This window comes from Saccopteryx bilineata, chromosome 3 (assembly GCF_036850765.1).
Source record: "Saccopteryx bilineata isolate mSacBil1 chromosome 3, mSacBil1_pri_phased_curated, whole genome shotgun sequence".
Classification (NCBI taxonomy): domain Eukaryota; kingdom Metazoa; phylum Chordata; class Mammalia; order Chiroptera; family Emballonuridae; genus Saccopteryx; species Saccopteryx bilineata.
The window spans coordinates 311,388,002-311,405,085 of NC_089492.1; the positions used below are offsets into that span (position 1 = coordinate 311,388,002).

The window sequence follows — 17,084 nt, forward strand, 5'->3', positions numbered from 1 at the left end:
TTTAATTTTTTGAGGAATTGCCATACTGTATTCCACAGTGGCTGCACTAATTTGCATTCCCACCAGCAGTGCGGGAGGGTTCCCTTTTCTCCACATCCTTGCCAACGCTTGTTGTGTGTTGGTAAGTTTACGTTTCTAACATCCCACAACTTTAAGATTCTAAAATTACAATATTAATGTGCAAATTTTACTAGCTAGCTTTTGTTGAGTGTTTTTTCTGTATTAACTCAATCCTTATAACACCACCATGAGGTATTTTACAGAGAAGGAAACTAAGGTTCAAAAGGCTACAGAATTTTAACTGCCCACGATCAAACAGCTGGCACAAGGGCCCAGACCAGCTTGGAGCAGGTTGTCCCCCCTACCCCCGCTGGGTGCCTTAGTGACCATGGCCAGTGTTCTTGTGGACAGTGGGCTTGGCAACAGGGAACCCTTATTCCTCCAATCCAGATCTTGTCATCTCTTTGCCAGAACCTGGGGTCCCTCTGCCTGTACCCCAGAGCTGGGCTTCTCTTAGATAACTGGAGCCCAGGACCCCTTTCTTATGAAAGCGGAGTAATGATAGTGAACACTTATCGATCATATAGCGCATTTCAGAACCAGAGCTGAGCCCCTGATGTGCATGGTGGGAGTGGTTGGGAGGGAAACTAGATTTTCAAGATGCACTAACACCCCAGTCACTTTGCTGTCTATAGCCCTGCCAGAAGAGCTCATTTCCCTGTCCCCTCAAAGTTTCATCCTGACTAATGTTACTGCCCCATTCCCTCCCCCACCCCATTACAGAGCATCTTATGTGTGCTTCAGAGCCTTACCCAGCTGACACTCTTTTAAACCTGACCCAGCTCATGTTCCCCCTCTGCTCAGAGGCCTCATTCTTTCCATCTCACTTGGAGTCATCGCCAAAGTCCTCACTGGGCCCTTCAAGGCCTGCCATCTGCCCCTGCTCCCTCTGTGACATCATCTCCCACCCTCTCTCCTTTGCTCTCTCCACTGCAGCCACACTGACCTTTCCACTGTTCCTCAGGCCCACCCCTGCCTCAGGATATTTGCACTGACTGTTCCCTTTAACATGAATACTCTTCCTTCCCCAGATATCCTCCACTTGGCCCCCTCCCTCAGGTCTTTGCTCAGCAAAGCTTTCCCTGACCACCCTAACCCAGCAACCTCTCCGCATTCTCTCCCGGTCCCTCTATTTTTCTCCATAGCACTGTCCTTCACCCCGCGTCTTATGTTTATTATTCATCTCCTGCAGTAGAACAGAAGCTCCACCAGGGCAAGGACTCTCCTCTGACCTGGTTTTACTGCTGTTTCCCCAACACTTAGAACAGTGCCTGGTGCTCAATAAATATTTGTTGAATGAGTCAACTGTAATGAAATCATTACATGTGTAATTGTCACTGTTTAATGGCTCTGCCATGAGGCTGAGCCCCATGAAGACAGAGTCCGTTCATGACTGTGTCCCCAGCAGCAACCCACACAGGGCACAGAGCAGGGGCTCAGGGAGTGTTTGTTGAAGGAATGAATGATGCCAAGTTTAGGAGTGTGGTCGTTCTCTTGGGATTTCCTGGGAACAAAGAAGGGTTTGTCAGAAGTGTAACAAGGTCAGTTTTGGGCCTGACATCATTTCTACTCCAAGTGTGGTCTATTTACCAGGACCATCTGCATTCCTTGGGAGCTAGCTAGAAATGCAGTTTTAAGACCTGCAACTACTGAACCACAATCTGCATTTTAACAGGATCCCCCACGGGATTGTGTGCACATTAAGGTTTGAGACTTGTGACTATGGAACCCTGCAGATTCCCTTTCACCTTGGGACTCTGCATGTCCTGTTCCTTCTGCCTGGAGAACTCCTGCCCACTAAAGCCTCCCGCCTCCCCCAGGAAGCCCGCCTTGATCTCACCCTCATCATTTTCTGTATAATGCTGGCCCTCCTAATCCTTATGGGTTCCACAGTGGGAAGGGCCAACTCTGTCTTGCTCCCCTTCTGCATTCCTTCCCCCGCTCGACGCCCACCCTGACTCCCTCAGCATTATCTGCTAAATGCCTGTCCACTCTCCTACTTGTGAGTTGTCCCGTGGCACCGTCCCCTCCTCCCGGAAGCCTGTCCTGACTCCCCTGGCCCCCCCAGCCGTTGCCCGCCTGCCTTTCACCCCTTTCTTTCCCGCTCCTCCGCTGCAGCGAAGGCACGCTGGTATTCAAGCCAGGCGAGACGCAGAAGGAGCTGCGCATTGGCATCATCGACGACGACATCTTCGAGGAGGACGAGCACTTCTTCGTGCGGCTGCTGAACCTACGCGTGGGCGATGCACAGGGCATGTTCGAGCCCGACGGAGGCGGGAGGCCCAAAGGGCGGCTGGTGGCGCCGCTGCTAGCCACCGTTACCATCCTGGACGACGACCACGCGGGCATCTTCTCCTTCCAGGACCGCCTGCTGCACGTGAGCGAGTGCATGGGCACCGTGGACGTGCGCGTCGTGCGCAGCTCGGGCGCGCGCGGCACTGTGCGTATCCCCTACCGCACGGTGGACGGCACTGCGCGCGGTGGCGGTGTGCACTACGAGGACGCGTGCGGCGAGCTAGAGTTCGGCGATGACGAGACCATGTGAGAGCACCGGCCGGTGGCCGGGGAGAGGGGGCAGGGCCTGCTAGAGGGGGCGGGGCCGTGCCTGGGAAGGGATAAGGGGGAAGGTCTGACGCGTAGGCGTAACCTTGAGGTGGGCGTGGCCTATAAATGGGTGGGGCCTGAGTGCGCAGGTGAAATGGAAAGGTCCGGGAGGGTAGACCAGGCCCAGAGGCCCGGCGGGACAGGAAAGAGAAGAAAAGAGAGAGGAGTGATGGGATGAGGCGTGGGCGGGGCCTAGGAAAACTTGGCTGGTTTGGGGAAAGCAGGGTGGGACTCTTAGAAGGAAGGGTCAAGTGAAGAGAGAGGTGAGAGGAGAGTAGGATAAGAGCCTGGCCAGAGGAGTGTGGAGGGCCTAATTGGTAGCTGGTGGAAATGGAGTGCGGTCTAAGGCGACGAAGGGAGGGTCCTGTTGAGGAGGGCAAGTGTGTAGAATGGAGAAAGAGCCTAATGGGTGGGACCTGGGAAGGGACACAAACGGAAGAGGGCGGGCCATAGGAGACAGGGCGGGGCTTGTGGTAGGAGAAAGAACCTGGGGAAATAAACCTAAGGGAAATGTCGGCGAGCTTTGGGGAAAGACTGAGCGGGAATATGGGGCCTGAGAAGATGGTGGCAGAGTCTGGGGAAACTGGAAGGCTGAGATTTGGGAAGTTGGAGTCGGGGAATGTGGGCTGGATACACATGCATACATCTGTAGACACATTCACAGACATAACCTACACACATACACTAGCAACATACAAAGTCCCAGACACACACACACACTGGAACACAGCGCTGTTGTCATGCCGACACACCCGACCACTGCCTTACATAGATGCCCAAGTCTCCCCCGAGTGTGCCTGCCGCCTCACCTCCCCCACCCGCTTGCCTGGATGCAGTGGGTGCCTCCCCCTCTTTGCCCGCTCCCTTCCGCCGCCCCCGCACACCCGTCTGTCTCCCTCCTCCTGCCGCCCACGTTCCTCCTACCTAACAGTGTTCCCACTGCGCTCCTCCCCCCCTTCCAGCCTCCTGCCTTGGCCTCTGCCCAGCTTCTCACCGCTCTCTGCTCTCCGTCTTTCCATCTCTCCCTTCCCATCTCTGTGTCTCACTCCCGGCAGTCTCCCTCTGGGTCTCTGTTAATCTCTGGATCTCTGTCCCCAGTATCTAGCTCTCTGTCTCAGGTTATATTTCAGTAACGGATTCTCCATACCTTTCCACCGCTCTCTCTGGCTTGGGTTGAGAAGTTGAATGGGGCCTGAGAACAGCAGCCATGGAGGGGAGAGAATGCAAGAGACAGACAGACAGACATCCAGAGATAGAAAAGACCTGGAGAAAGACATAGAGATAGGGGAGCCAGAGTAACAGAGAGGGAAACAGAAAAGAAAGAGTGGGGGAGAGATGAAAGATAGAACCTTAGAGATAGAGACAAAGGGAGAAGGAAACGGGCAGAAATACATGGAGAGAGGGAGGGAGAGACTGAGAGACTGAGATGGAGGAAGACTGAAGGGAGAGAGACGGCAGGGAAGATGAAGAGAGATATTCTGATAGAGAAACTCAGTGAGACTCAAAGGAGAGGTCCTTGTAAAGTGACAAAGAGAATAAAAGAGTTTAGGTCAGAGAGAGACAACAGGAAGCAGCATGAAAAAGAAAATGGGTCTGAGATCTAGGCTGCAACAAGCGAGAGAGTGGAGTTTCCAGGAAACATGGAGGGCAGGGCTGGCATGAGGGTGCTGGAATGTTAGTCTGGGGAAGAAGGCTTCTTTCTCTGATCTCAAGAAGTTCTGCCCTTGTCTAGCTCTAGTCCCTCTTGCTGTCTCCTACCAATTGGGTTTCCCCTTCTGGGTGCCCTGAAGGCACACTGGTCAGGGCACCAGTTGGTGTGCGTGTCACTGCATTTCAGTCACTGCATGGCAGTGGGTCATGGCGTGTCTGCAAAAGAGTGAGCTTCAACAGTGTGTGTATCACCCTGTCAGCCTGCCACCCTGTCGGCAGTTGTCTGCATGTGTCAGGGTCTGTAAGGAGCTTGTTTCAGCAGACGCCGCTCTTTCCCTCGGTGTTTCAGCACCGCGGACAGCTCCAAGTCCACTCCTGAGGTGGGGGTTGGCCTTTCTTTCCACCCACAGACAGTTTAAAATATCCTGAGAGCTGAAGAGGGTGAGGGTGGAGGTAGGCATATGTCCCCACCTGACCATCTTGTGTGTGTCTGCCTTTTCATGGGTTTCACTGTGACCTGTGCAGTTGTATGTTGAGATCGGTCTGCTGAGTGACTATGAGACCCTTTTGCTTGAATTGTCATCTTCGCTATTCCATTCTATGGATCCTAAGAAACCCAGATAGGGAAAGAACAGATAACGAAAGGCAGAGAGCTGGGAGAGACTGAGACAGAGAGGGTCAGAGCCAGAGTCAGAGAGACAGAGAGATAAAGACATAGAGAAGCTGAGAGATGGGCAGAGAGACAGAGAAAGATTAAAAGAGACCGAGATGCAGAGAGAGACATGGAAGGGAATAAATAGACACGAAAAGGTTTAAGGAGCGAGATCTACGGGAGGAGAGTCTGCATGGTTCCACAGGAGGGTCTGCAGGTTGGCCATGCCACCAGGCTGTGTGGGGGCGTCCTGCTAACGGGCATCTGGTCCCTGCAGTTTTGCACTGCACAGGGAATGGCTGTGCGGTGCGATGGTGTGCGGAGGTGGGCGGCATGATTGGCTCTGCTTCCTCTGCCGAGTGACTGTGTGGGCTGGGTGTTTGTGTTTCTGGGTTCTGGGGCTGGGCCTTGTGGTTTTCGCAGCTGAAAGTGCTACCAGTGGCAGAGTGGGGCGGCTTTCTTAGGTTTTGGGTCTTTGTCACTAAGGAGGGTAGGTTGTCTGCTTGAAGGGGGGGATAACTTTTGGCTATTCCTCCCCTGCTACCCCCTGGTTACCATAGTAGCAGGGATGCTGTGAATATCAATTAGCCCTCAGTTAACCCTCCAAATGTGGCCAGGACAGAGGACAGGAAGCTGGTGGTCTCTTGGGCTGAAAGGTTCAAGTTAACAAATGTTTATGGAACGTGCACTGTGTGCCAGACACTGCTCTAGGTGTTGGGGATCCAGCAGAGAACATAAGTGAACAAAGATCACTGCCTTGGTGGAACTGGAATTTTGGTGCAAGGAGGCAAATGGCAAAGAATAAACAAAATAAATACAGTAGATGGTGTATTTATATGGAGCAGGGAAGGGGTGGGGTGCTGGGGTGGAACAGGGCTGGATGTCAATATTCAAGAAGGTGGTGGGAGGAGGCCTCACTGGAAAAAAAGGCAGAGTTTGGGAACTAAGAAAGTAAGGAAGTGAGCATGGAGGAAAGTGTTCTCGGTGGAAAGAACAGCCGTGTAAAGGCCATGAGGCATGAACAGGCCTGGTTGGTCAGGAACAGTGAGGAGGCCAGTGTAGCCAGAATGAGGGAGCCAGGGGGAGGGCAGGAGGCCGGAAAAGGAACAAGGACCAGGTGGCGTGGACTTGGCTTTGGTCCTGGGTGAGATAGGAGCTGTGTGGATGTCTTGAGCAAACAAGGACCCAACCCAACTTTGGTTTTATCAGAATCCCCCAGGTTGCTATTTAATAAACCTCAGCTTCTTCAGCTGTTTCTGGGCTTGTTTCTGTCAAATGGGGAATAATAAGAAAGAGAGCTTTCCTCCAAGGATGGTTGTGAGGATGAGATGAGATTATAAAACCCGGGATGAAGTAGGTGCTGAGGTCCCAGGTTCGAAACCCTGAGGTCACTGGCTTGAGCGTGGGCTCATCGACATGATCCCATAGTGGCTGGCTTGAAGCCCAAGGCCGCTGGCTTGAGCAAGGGGTCACTAGCTCAGCTGGAGCCCCCCGTCAAGGCAATATGAGAAGCAACCAATGAACAACTAAGATGATGCACCACAAGTTGATGCTTCTCATCTCTCTCCCTGTCTGTCTCTTGCTCGATCATTAAAAATAAAATGGGAGTACAGAACCTGGGATGGAGTGGGTGCTCAAGAAACTGGGGAGCTAAGAGACATGTTATCTGGTGGTTCAGGGGAGAGACCTTATGCTGGGTGTCCTGCTTCCACCCTCTCAGGAAAACTCTTCAGGTGAAGATAGTTGATGATGAGGAATACGAGAAAAAGGATAATTTCTTCATCGAGCTTGGTCAGCCACAGTGGCTTAAGCGAGGGATTTCAGGTGAGGGGTGAAGTGGGGTGGGCTGTGGGAGAGGTAAGAGGTTCAGGGTATGGGACCCTTAGGGGATCAGTTGTGGGGGCTCCTTCAAACTCATGGATCCGAGCTTCCCAGGGAAGTGATCTCACTTTCTCTCTGTCTGTCTCTCCCCAGCTCTACTGCTCAATCAAGGTGAGTAGAGTTACCTCCTGGCTTTAACTAGAGAGGGGACACTGGAGAGGGTGTCTCAGGGATGAGTCATGGCCTCAGCTATCCTTCCAGGTCAGGTCTGAGGCAGGTTGAGGGTGAGATCAAGGTAGATTTGGGGCTGGGTGAGGGTTGGAGCTGGCCTTAGAGTTAGTAGGGCCAGTTGAGTTTGGAGTTACAGCTAGGGGTTCAGAGCCAAGATTATGTTTTGTTTATAGTTAAGGTTGGGAGGGGAGAGTGAATCATAGAATCCAATCTGGGTTTATGGTGGAGCCAGAGGGCTTCAGGCTTGGGATAGATTAGTAGTGGGGTGGAGTCAGAATTTGAGATTAGGATTGGGACTGAGTCAAGGTTAGAGTTAAGATGGAAGTTGGTTTCTGGAATTATGATTAGAATTGAGGCTAGGGTCTGAGATTAGAGGCAGAGTTGGTGCTAGGGTCAGTGGCTTAGAGATAGAGTTGAATTGGGATTTGGGGTAATGATTAAGGCTGGATTAAAGATTATAATAGTCAGGGTCAATAATACAAGCTGCTGTAACAAATAGGCCCCAAATCCCAGTACACGACACAGAAGTCATTTCTTGCTTTTCTGAGAGTGTGCCTGGCTGGTGGGTGGCTTTGTTCTGAGAGTTAGGGTTAAGTTGGTGCTGGGCTTGGAGCAAAGAATTAGCATACTTTAGGGAGATAATTGAATTCAGGAATAAGGAGTCTAGGTCCAAGATTTGCACCAAATTGGGTCTCCCCCTCTTTCTTCACCCCTCCAACATATTTTAGGATATTTTCAGAGCTTGGATGTAGAGACCAGGCCTCTTCCCTCAGGCTGGTGCTGATGTTGATGATATTGGTGATAACAGTAAAGAAAATAACATTTCTGAGCATTTATCATGTGCCAGGCACTGTCCTAAACACTTTTAATCCTTTTAACTCTCACAACCACCCTATAAGGTAGGTACTATTACTGTGCCCATTCTATAGATATGAACACTGAGGCACAGACAGGCTAAAGCATTGCAAAGGTCACATGGCTCCCACCACATGAATCCCAGAGCCTACCAACTGAACTTCATGGGTCAGCCATGGGAGCTGGGGCTCCAGCTGGCAAGATGGCGGTCAGCTAGAGGCTGGGGCAGGCTGGAGGGGTGTCACCAAGGAAGGTTTCCTGAGGGCACAGATAGTGAAGACATCACAGGCCCAGTTAGGTAGGCCTCCCTGGAGTCTAACTCCCATCCCTCACACCGCAGGGGATGGGGACAGGAAACTGACAGCAGAGGAGGAGGAGGCTCGAAGGATAGCAGAGATGGGCAAGCCGGTCCTTGGGGAAAACTGTCGGCTAGAGGTCATCATTGAAGAGTCTTATGATTTTAAGGTGATTTTCTGGGACCTCACTTTCTTGGAGTTTTGCTTGAGTCTTTTCCTTGAAGAGAGTCTAAGAGGGGATCAACTCTGAGGGTCTCAAGGGAGGGGTAACCAAGCGTCCGAAGCTGTCCTCCATGTCCCTCCATTAGCATGTGGACAGCACACTCCTCCTTTCCCCCCTTTCACTGGTAGCAAGGGAGTATGGAAGGTTGGGGACCCCTGAGCATGGGGTGTGGGCCCCGACCCTCATGGAGCACTCTGGGATGACCACAGGCGATGGATGATCTCTTCCCCACCCTTTCGTCTCCAGAACACGGTAGATAAACTCATCAAGAAAACAAACTTGGCTTTGGTGATTGGAACCCATTCGTGGAGGGAGCAGTTTTTAGAGGCAATTACGGTGAGCGCAGGTAAGTGGGGAGGAAGGAAAGAGGGAGAAGAGAAAAGGGTGGGGAGGCAGAGAGAGACACAGAAATGAATGGAAAGACAGAGGGAAGGAGAGACAAAGAGAGAAGGACGGGGTATAGAGAAGAAAAAGAACAGGGAAGACAGAGAGGGGCAAAAAGAAGCATCCAGAAGGACAAAAGAAAAGATAGGGAACAGATACAAACAAGAGAGAGAGACAGGCGCACAAAGAGGTGCACAGAGAATCACAGGGAGGGACAGGGATGCAGAGAAGGCTGCAAGATGAAGAATGTGGTCAGAAAACTGCAGAGGCCTGAGAGGGGCCCAGGCAGAGATGTGGGCAGAGACAGAGGGGCAGGGCTGTGGGGAAGGGGTGGTCCCTGCCCAGAGTTTCTCTTGGGGTCTGGAGATTGGAGGTAGAAACAGGTGAAATGGCATGGCCTCCCTAGACAGAGCCTGGGCTCCTCTATTGCCATGGAGACAGTCACCACAGCACCCAGCTCTCCCCCCTATCTGTTTCCACCCTCTTTCGGCCTCAGATGGCTTCCTACTGTCCCCCTGTGGCCAGAGACATTAAGACACTTGGATCATAGACTTGGTCCTTTGTGACATATATAGATTGAGGAAACTGAGACCCAGAGACAGAGTCCCACAAGGAATCCAGAAGGGGCTGAAGTGGGACTCGGCTTCTGTCCCTTACACAGCATCAGGTTTTCTTCAGGGAGGTCTATCTGGTGGGAACTGAAAACACAAGGAACTTTGGTTAGAAAGAAATTGGTCAGCCTGACCAGTGGCAGTGCGGTGGATAGAATATTGACCTGGGATGCTGAGGACCCATATTCGAAAACCCGAGGTTGCTGGCTTGCGTGTGGGGTCACCAGCTTGAGCATGGGATCATCGACATGACCCCATGGTCACTGGCTTGAGCCCAAGGTCGCTGGCTTGGCTGGACCTTTTCTGGTCAAGGCATGTATGAGAAGCAATCAGTGAACAACTAAAGTGCCAGAAAAACAAATTGATGCTTCTCATCTCTCTCCCTGTCTCTCTCTTTCTCTGGGAAGGAGGGAAGGAGGGAGGAAGGGAAGAAGGGAAGAAGGGAAGAAAGAACTAGTCAGTGGTGAGATAGAAACCGGCTTTGGGGATAGAAAAATACCAGGTAACAGGCCTAGAGACATCATATTGTAGCCCTAAAAGAGAGAGAGTCAGAGAGAGGGATAGATAGGGACAGACAGACAGGAACAGAGAGAGATGAGAAGCATTAATCATGAGTTTTGCGTTGTAGCACCTTAGTTGTTCATTGATTGCTTTCTCATATGTGCCTTGACCATGGGCCTTCAGCAGACCAAGTAACCCCTTTCTTGAGCCAGCAACCTTGGGTCCAAGCTGGTGAGCTTTTGCTCAAACCAGGTGAACCCACGCTCAAGCTGGTGACCTCGGGGTCTCGAACCTGGGTCCTCTGCATCCCAGTCCGACGCTCTATCTACTGCACCACTGCCTGGTCAGGTGACATCTGTTTCTTAGGGGTCCCTGGCCCTGGCCCTGTGCATGACATTGCTGGGGACAAAGAGATGACCATGACATCTCTAGCACTGTCTACATGGAGCTCATAGTCCAGTGGGGGAGGCAGACCTGTCACACAAGAGTGACAACCTAGAGTGAGGAGGGCTGGGCTGGGGACCTCAGGGAGCTGAAGGAGTATCTGACCCTTGCAGGTCAGGGAGAGCTTCCTGAAGGAGGAGGCTTCTGAGCTGAGACTTCAAATGGAAATAGAAGAGTGTGTCTTCTATGCTCTGACCTTATCTGTGTCTCCTTGTGGTCATTTAGGGATGCGTTCAGTGGCAATCAACAGAAAACACAACCACAAGTGGCTTAAGCACTCTAGAGTATTTTTCTCACAGAAAAAAAAAATCTGCAGAAGGCAATAGTTAGCAGCAGCTTAGTAATGTCAATAAATTCCCAGGCTCTTTCTCTTTCCATTTCTCAGTTTTGCCCTCATGATTGCAAGATAGTTGCTGCATATCCAGATGTTGAGTCTGTATTCCAGGCAGAAAGAAAGAGGAAGCAAGGGATCGGGAAGGGGAAGCATGCCTGTTGCATTCCAGTTTTAATTTCCAATTCCACGTTACTTGGGGTGGCAGCGAAAATCCCATTCATTGAGTTGTAACATGCAGAACCAAAAAACCACACAAACCACTTAGTTAAGCATTTACAAATTCAAGCATTTATTTCTTTAACAAGACAAGTGGCTAAAAAAAGTGGGAAAGGAATATATAACCTGAATCCCCATCTATCAGTCTGTCATTGTCTCCACTGCCACCAGGTATCCTCTGTTGCTGACATTCTGAGGAGATTTCGGGTTGAACCATGGGAAGTGGCTTCATAATTTGGTGGTTGGCCTGGCTTTTAGTCCCTGACTCGTTCTGACTGACTGGTCAGGGGTTACAGTGCCTCTTATCAGTACTTCCAGATGTACTGCTTGGCACACTCATGTGTTCATTGCTTCTCATTCACTGCTTTACGCTTGTCAGTTTAGGACAAGGTAGGCAACATGTCATTTGTGCTTTCCCATTACACAAGTCACTCACTGCAGGTCAAAAGTGGGTCAAATATGGTCACAATAGGTGACATAACAACTCTACTGATGAGGCATCCTTTACAAAGCTCAGAAAACACATCCACAACAAAGTGCCCCTATCAGGAAAGCGAGAGCTTTCCAGAGACCCTCCTTTGATGCCTCATTGTCAGACTGGGTCACATGGCCACTGCTGCAAGGGATTCTGGGAAAGCAAATGTTTCGCATGAGGCTATTAGCTGCAAGGAAATTTGGGAAAGTGAACAATTTTATCTGAGTACATGGCTGTTGCTAGCCTAAAGGGATTCTGGGAGAGTGACTAATGTTAACTGGGTACATGGCTCTCTCTACCTGCAAGGGATTCGGGGAAAGTGAGTACCTTTAGCTAAGTGTGTATGTAGCTACTGTTAGCTGCAGTGAATGAGAGGAAGTGAATATTTCTACTTGCAGAATATTTCTACTGGTGAATATTTCTACATGGTTGTCAGTAGCTGTAAAGGCTTCTGGAAAAAGGAATATTTTTAGGTAGGGATATGTCCACCCCTAGCAGCAAGGGATCCTGGGAAGCTGGATATTTTTAGCTGGGCATATGGCCTCCTGTAACTTTAAGGGATTCTGGGAAAGTAAATGTTTTTACCTGGGCCTATACATTCACATAGCTGCAAAAGATTCTGGGATAGAGTAACTGTTTTTGACTGCTGACCTGGCCACACCTAGCTTCATGGGATTCTGGGAAAGCAATTCATTTTATGGGACTGGCTGTCTGGAAGTTTAACAAAATGGGGACTTCAGGTGAGAAAGGAGGCATGGGTGTGTGCCCCAGCTGGGTCATGTGCCCACAGGGGACGAGGAGGAGGAGGAGGACGGGTCCCGGGAGGAGCGGCTGCCTTCGTGCTTTGACTACGTCATGCACTTCCTGACGGTGTTCTGGAAGGTGCTGTTTGCCTGCGTGCCCCCCACTGAGTACTGCCATGGCTGGGCCTGCTTTGGCGTCTGCATCCTGGTCATTGGTCTGCTCACCGCCCTCATCGGGGACCTTGCCTCCCACTTTGGCTGCACCGTCGGCCTCAAGGACTCCGTCAACGCCGTGGTCTTCGTGGCCCTGGGCACTTCTATTCCCGGTAACCCCCCTGGAGACCACCTAGTGGGGTAGGGTCTCAGAGAAGCCAGGCAGTGATGCCTAAGAGAAAGGCCCTTCAGAAATTCGGTGGTGGAATCATGCAGAACTCATGTGGTGGGTCCCAGAGAAATATGCTGGTGAGACATATAGGAACTGGGTGGGGTCCTGTGTGATGGAATCCTCCCCAAAAGCAACCAGGTGGAGTGTTCCACAGAACTAAGATGGTGGCAAATAGTAGAAGCCAAGCAATGGATTCCATAGAAACAAGATGTCACTTTCCTCTCCTCCCCCACTCCTGCCTAGAAACCAGATGAAAGGTTCCATAGAACTATGTCGATGGGCATGATAGGAGCCAGGCCGATGAGTTTAGAAGCTTCAGTGAAGATGAAGGAGCAGAGGAGGAACCAGAGGCTGAAGGAGGAGTTGCCATAGAAATAAAACGAGGGTTTCAGAGCCTGTAGCTTCTGTCCCATCGAAACACAATGGCTAAAATACCCTCTTCCCAAATACACCCGAGCGAGAGTCCCTCAGAAACCAGGTGTCCAGGACAGAAATTCCTACAGGAGTAGGGAGACCCGGTGGGTGCGGAGGCTGATACCTGTTTTCCACATCAGTGTGTTCACCCATCAGGAGGTGGCGCTGTCCCGTCTAGGCAGCAGGAGCTGGGTCCTGTGGAAAGCAACGTCAGGGAATGGTTGGTTTTCTGATGCTTGCCCTCCCTACCAGAGACCTGAATTATCAGCGAGATGTTGAGGAATGGGTGGAGGCCTCAGTAACCAGGCCGTTGCTTGACAGAAACCAAGTGGGGAATTGACAGGAAAGGGGTTGCATGTGGGTGGAGCCTAACACTTAACTTTGTTCAGCTTGGTGGCAACAGGATGGTTGGGCCCAGAGGAAAACAGGCAGTGATTTCCACGGAGAGCGGGCAGCACGTCCCATAGAACGTAGGCCGCAGGCTCCACAGAATGCAGAGTGGGTCCCACAAAAATCAGTGAGCCCCACAGAAAGCAAACTGAGTTCCGCTGAAAGCAAGCAGCAGATCCCATAGAAAGCAGGTAATGGATCCCGGTGAATGCAGGCAAGTCCCATATAAAGCAGGAAGTAAGTCCCATGGAAATAAGGCAGCAAAATCCGGCAGCTGGTCTTGTAGAGAGCAGGCGTAGGGATGGTGACCGACTTTGCTTCTTAGGTGGGGGTCAAGGCCTTATGACTGTCTTCTTCAGGGCTCCAGGGAAGGCAGGTGGTGCCTGCACCACACTCGGCCAAGGGGATGGTGTGGGTCTTATGGAAAGCAGGCGACGGGACAGGTGGATGCAGGACCTGGGGGCGGCGCACGGAGCCCTCCTGACCCGCGCGTGTCTCCGCCCCCCGCAGACACATTCGCCAGCAAGGTGGCGGCATTGCAGGACCAGTGCGCGGACGCGTCCATCGGCAACGTGACCGGCTCCAACGCGGTGAACGTGTTCCTGGGCCTGGGCGTAGCCTGGTCGGTGGCCGCCGTGTACTGGGCTGTGCAGGGCCGCCCCTTCGAGGTGCGCACTGGCACACTGGCCTTCTCCGTCACGCTCTTCACCGTCTTCGCCTTCGTGGGCATCGCAGTGCTGCTGTACCGGCGCCGGCCGCACATCGGCGGCGAGCTGGGCGGCCCGCGCGGCCCCAAGCTTGCCACCACCGCGCTCTTCCTGGGCCTCTGGTTCCTCTACATCCTCTTCGCCAGCCTGGAGGCTTACTGCCACATCCGGGGCTTCTAGCGATCCCGCAGAGACTCGGCCGCTCCCTGGAGACGGTGGTACCGGCTCTGCACGCGTGGCTCGTCCAGCCTCCAGAGATACGGACTCCTTGCCTCCTGGAAATTGATCTCCCCGTCCACTGTCCCTCCCTTCCCCTTGGAAGCGTCCCCAGGTCCTCTTACCAGTTACCCACAACTCTTGCCCATCCCTCTTAATTTCTGTCTATACCCCTGGGGAAATTTCTGCCTCGAGGTCCCTCCCCACACAACCTCCCTCAGTGACCCTCTAGAGAACCTACTGTCCCTCTCCCTAGACACCCAGCCTTGACTTTCCTAGAGGACCCCCACTGCCACCACCATGGATGGACCTGTGTGGCCCAGGACCTCCGAATTTAGCCCTCCCTTGGGGGCCTTGTAGGAGGCTGATCCATCCCAGGATATCAAGGGTCTCAGCCCTTTCCCCAACTTCAGGGAGCTCCGTTCAGCCCCCAGGGGAGGGGAGGGGAGAGGATAAGTGGGGGCATGCATCAAGGGGAACCACCTTCCCTGATTTCTCCACTCAGGCCCTTGGGAGGACACTAATTCTCGAGGCTTGGAGAAGGGAGGGGAGATGTCTGGGGTTTTAGAGTTGGGGGGCATACTTGGAACCTGCAATTTCTCACATTCCAGCGCCCCCACTCTCCTCCACTACCTCTGAGAGCCCAGCCATGCCTTGGAGAGAGGGGGCTGTGTGTATATATAGTGTGTTTGGGGGTGGGGGTGCGGGAGGGTGCATGTCTTTGGGAAAGGGGGTGACAGACTTTCCTTTTGAGAGGGCAGCAGAATCCCCCAGCCATGAGAATCAACTTTGGGGGGGAGGCCAGGAATCAAAAGGACTCCAGCCATCTCCCCTAACAATCTAGAAAGCTTATTTCGCTCTCAGTGCCAGCCAATCTGGGCAGGACCCTCAAAAAGGAGACCGAGGGTTCCAGAAGACCAATGCTACAAGCCAGCAAATGCTGCCACATCTCTGCCTGATGGGGAGCAGGAGTGGGTGGGAGGGTGGGACCGGGACCAGGGGGTCTGGGTGAGCATTTTTAACTTTGGAGGCCACCCATCTGTTGGTAGGCCGCCTGCATTTTTCTTACTGATGTTTCCCACCCATAGGACATACTTGGGGTGTGGGGAGTGCTGCCCACTTTTGGGAACCCTGAGGATGACCCTGCAAACCCCATGACACCCTGCTTCCCGCGGGTTTTTAGCGTCTGTCGTCCTGTTACGCGTCGGCATCCCAGACCTGTTACCCAGTCTCCTTCTCTACGCCGAGCTCATCAGCACCAGTCGCTGTCTCTTTTCTTTGTGATTTCTGTAAAAGTTGCCATAAAACTTTGAAATTCTGCCTGGGAAACAGCCTTCCCGTGAGAAGTTGGGAATCAAGAGGAGGGAGCTGCTGAGGTCTTTGACAGAGATTTCCACAGCTGTGAAATAGACCAGGTAATCTGTGTTTCTTTCCGGGGGGGGGGCCCCAATCCTCTGCAGGACACACCCACGTGCACCAGCCACACTAAAGGTCCACACAGCTTTCCCTAGCCACTCCCCCAATCCTCGCCGGGAGTTTTCAAGCCACGCCTCTGGAGTCAGCAGCACAGTATTACTCTTCCTAGGGTATCCTGGGAACTCAAATTTGCCTGAGCAGGAGCTGGGGTTGATGGGAGTTTCCTGAATAAAGCAAGTAACTTTTTCAAATGGCTGGAATAGAAGGAGGAGGGTTGTGTGTGTGTGCGTGTGTGTGTGTGTGTGTGTGTGCGCGTGTGCGTGCGCTTCAGATAAAGGGCACAGCTTACAGGAAGATGTTCAGATTTGAGAGTTACTGGCTTTTTCGTGCAAGTGGTTAGCAGTGAATGGAGTATGGGGGTTTGGAGACTGAAGAGAGCTCAAGAGGACTAATTATAAGAGACTTAATCAGCCACGCTAAGGAGCTTGTTATTTATCCTAAGAGCAAAGAGGAGATTTGGAAGGGATTTTAATGGGGGATGGGAGCACAGCAGGCAATCGATATAATCTGATTTACCTTTTCAAACGATTCTCTGGCTACCTCTGAGACTGGAGGTTGGGAGATCAGAGAGTAGACTGTGACAGCAGAGAAGGGAGTCTTGAAGTCGGATGGTGGGAAGGAAGATGGTGAAAAGGGGATGGTTTAGAGAGCTAATGTATCGGGTCCCTGGCAGGAAAGAGATGGTGCACTTAAAAAGCCTAGCCAGGGAGCGTTGAATGAAAGGAGTATTTAAGGGATGAGTAGGGTTAAGGAAAACAAAAAAGGGAAGGTGCAGTGCCCGGGGCTAGCAGTAGAGGGAGCAGTTACGATTCTGAGCTTGAAAGTGTGAGCTGTTCTCAGAACTGTTGAGGCTGTAGCTGTACCGTAAGAAAGGAAGGAGTACAGGCACCGCCAACCCGCCACCCACGCCCAGGACAGAAGGGGGACAGAGAGTGAAAACCTCCACCTTACTCTCCTCCCACCCACCAGTCTCTTGAAGCTAGGACTCCTGGCTTCAGCTGCTCGGAGTACAGACCAGGACCGGGAAGGTGGAGAGTCCATGCGGGAAGGGACGATGAGGAGAGGTTTCAGAAAGCAAGGTCTTTTCTGGGCTGGGGGAGGCAAGGGGGGTAAGTGGGAAGAATAGGCTTGAAGAATATGCTGGATTCAGCTGAGTAAATGCTGAGGGCGAGATGCCTATGGGACAACCAGAGATGTCCGAGAGGGGACACCAGGAACCCAGGAGAGGAGGCTGTGCTTAGGAGTTGAGGTTTCTTGGCCATGGGGTGTCATCAAGCCTCAGGAGGCTGGTTGGGCTGCCCAGGGACAGCGTGTACTGTGTGTGAGAAGGGGCACGAACTGTGCTTTGAGGGGCTCCAACATCCAAGGGGCACATGGAAGATGGGAGACCTGTGGA

The 17,084-nt window shown here is 52.2% G+C and overlaps 1 protein-coding gene across 3 annotated transcripts in view; it reads left to right on the top strand.

The window, feature by feature from the left end:
- The window catches only part of SLC8A2 (solute carrier family 8 member A2), a 29,584-nt gene extending 14,417 nt beyond the window's left edge, over nt 1-15,167 (top strand). The window contains exons 1-8 of one of the 3 annotated variants that reach the window (XM_066271688.1): nt 1,739-1,765; nt 2,179-2,601; nt 6,687-6,790; nt 6,941-6,958; nt 8,214-8,338; nt 8,639-8,738; nt 12,148-12,426; nt 13,800-15,167. In XM_066271688.1, the coding sequence (XP_066127785.1) occupies nt 2,315-2,601; nt 6,687-6,790; nt 6,941-6,958; nt 8,214-8,338; nt 8,639-8,738; nt 12,148-12,426; nt 13,800-14,176 (1,290 nt within the window). In that variant the 5' untranslated portion in view covers nt 1,739-1,765; nt 2,179-2,314 and the 3' untranslated portion in view covers nt 14,177-15,167. Of the gene's footprint in view, nt 1-1,738; nt 1,766-2,178; nt 2,602-6,686; nt 6,791-6,940; nt 6,959-8,213; nt 8,339-8,638; nt 8,739-12,147; nt 12,427-13,799 lie in introns of those variants that run through there. The other 2 variants (XM_066271686.1, XM_066271687.1) reach the window with 2 other exon arrangements.
- Nucleotides 15,168-17,084: the final 1,917 nt, after the last annotated feature.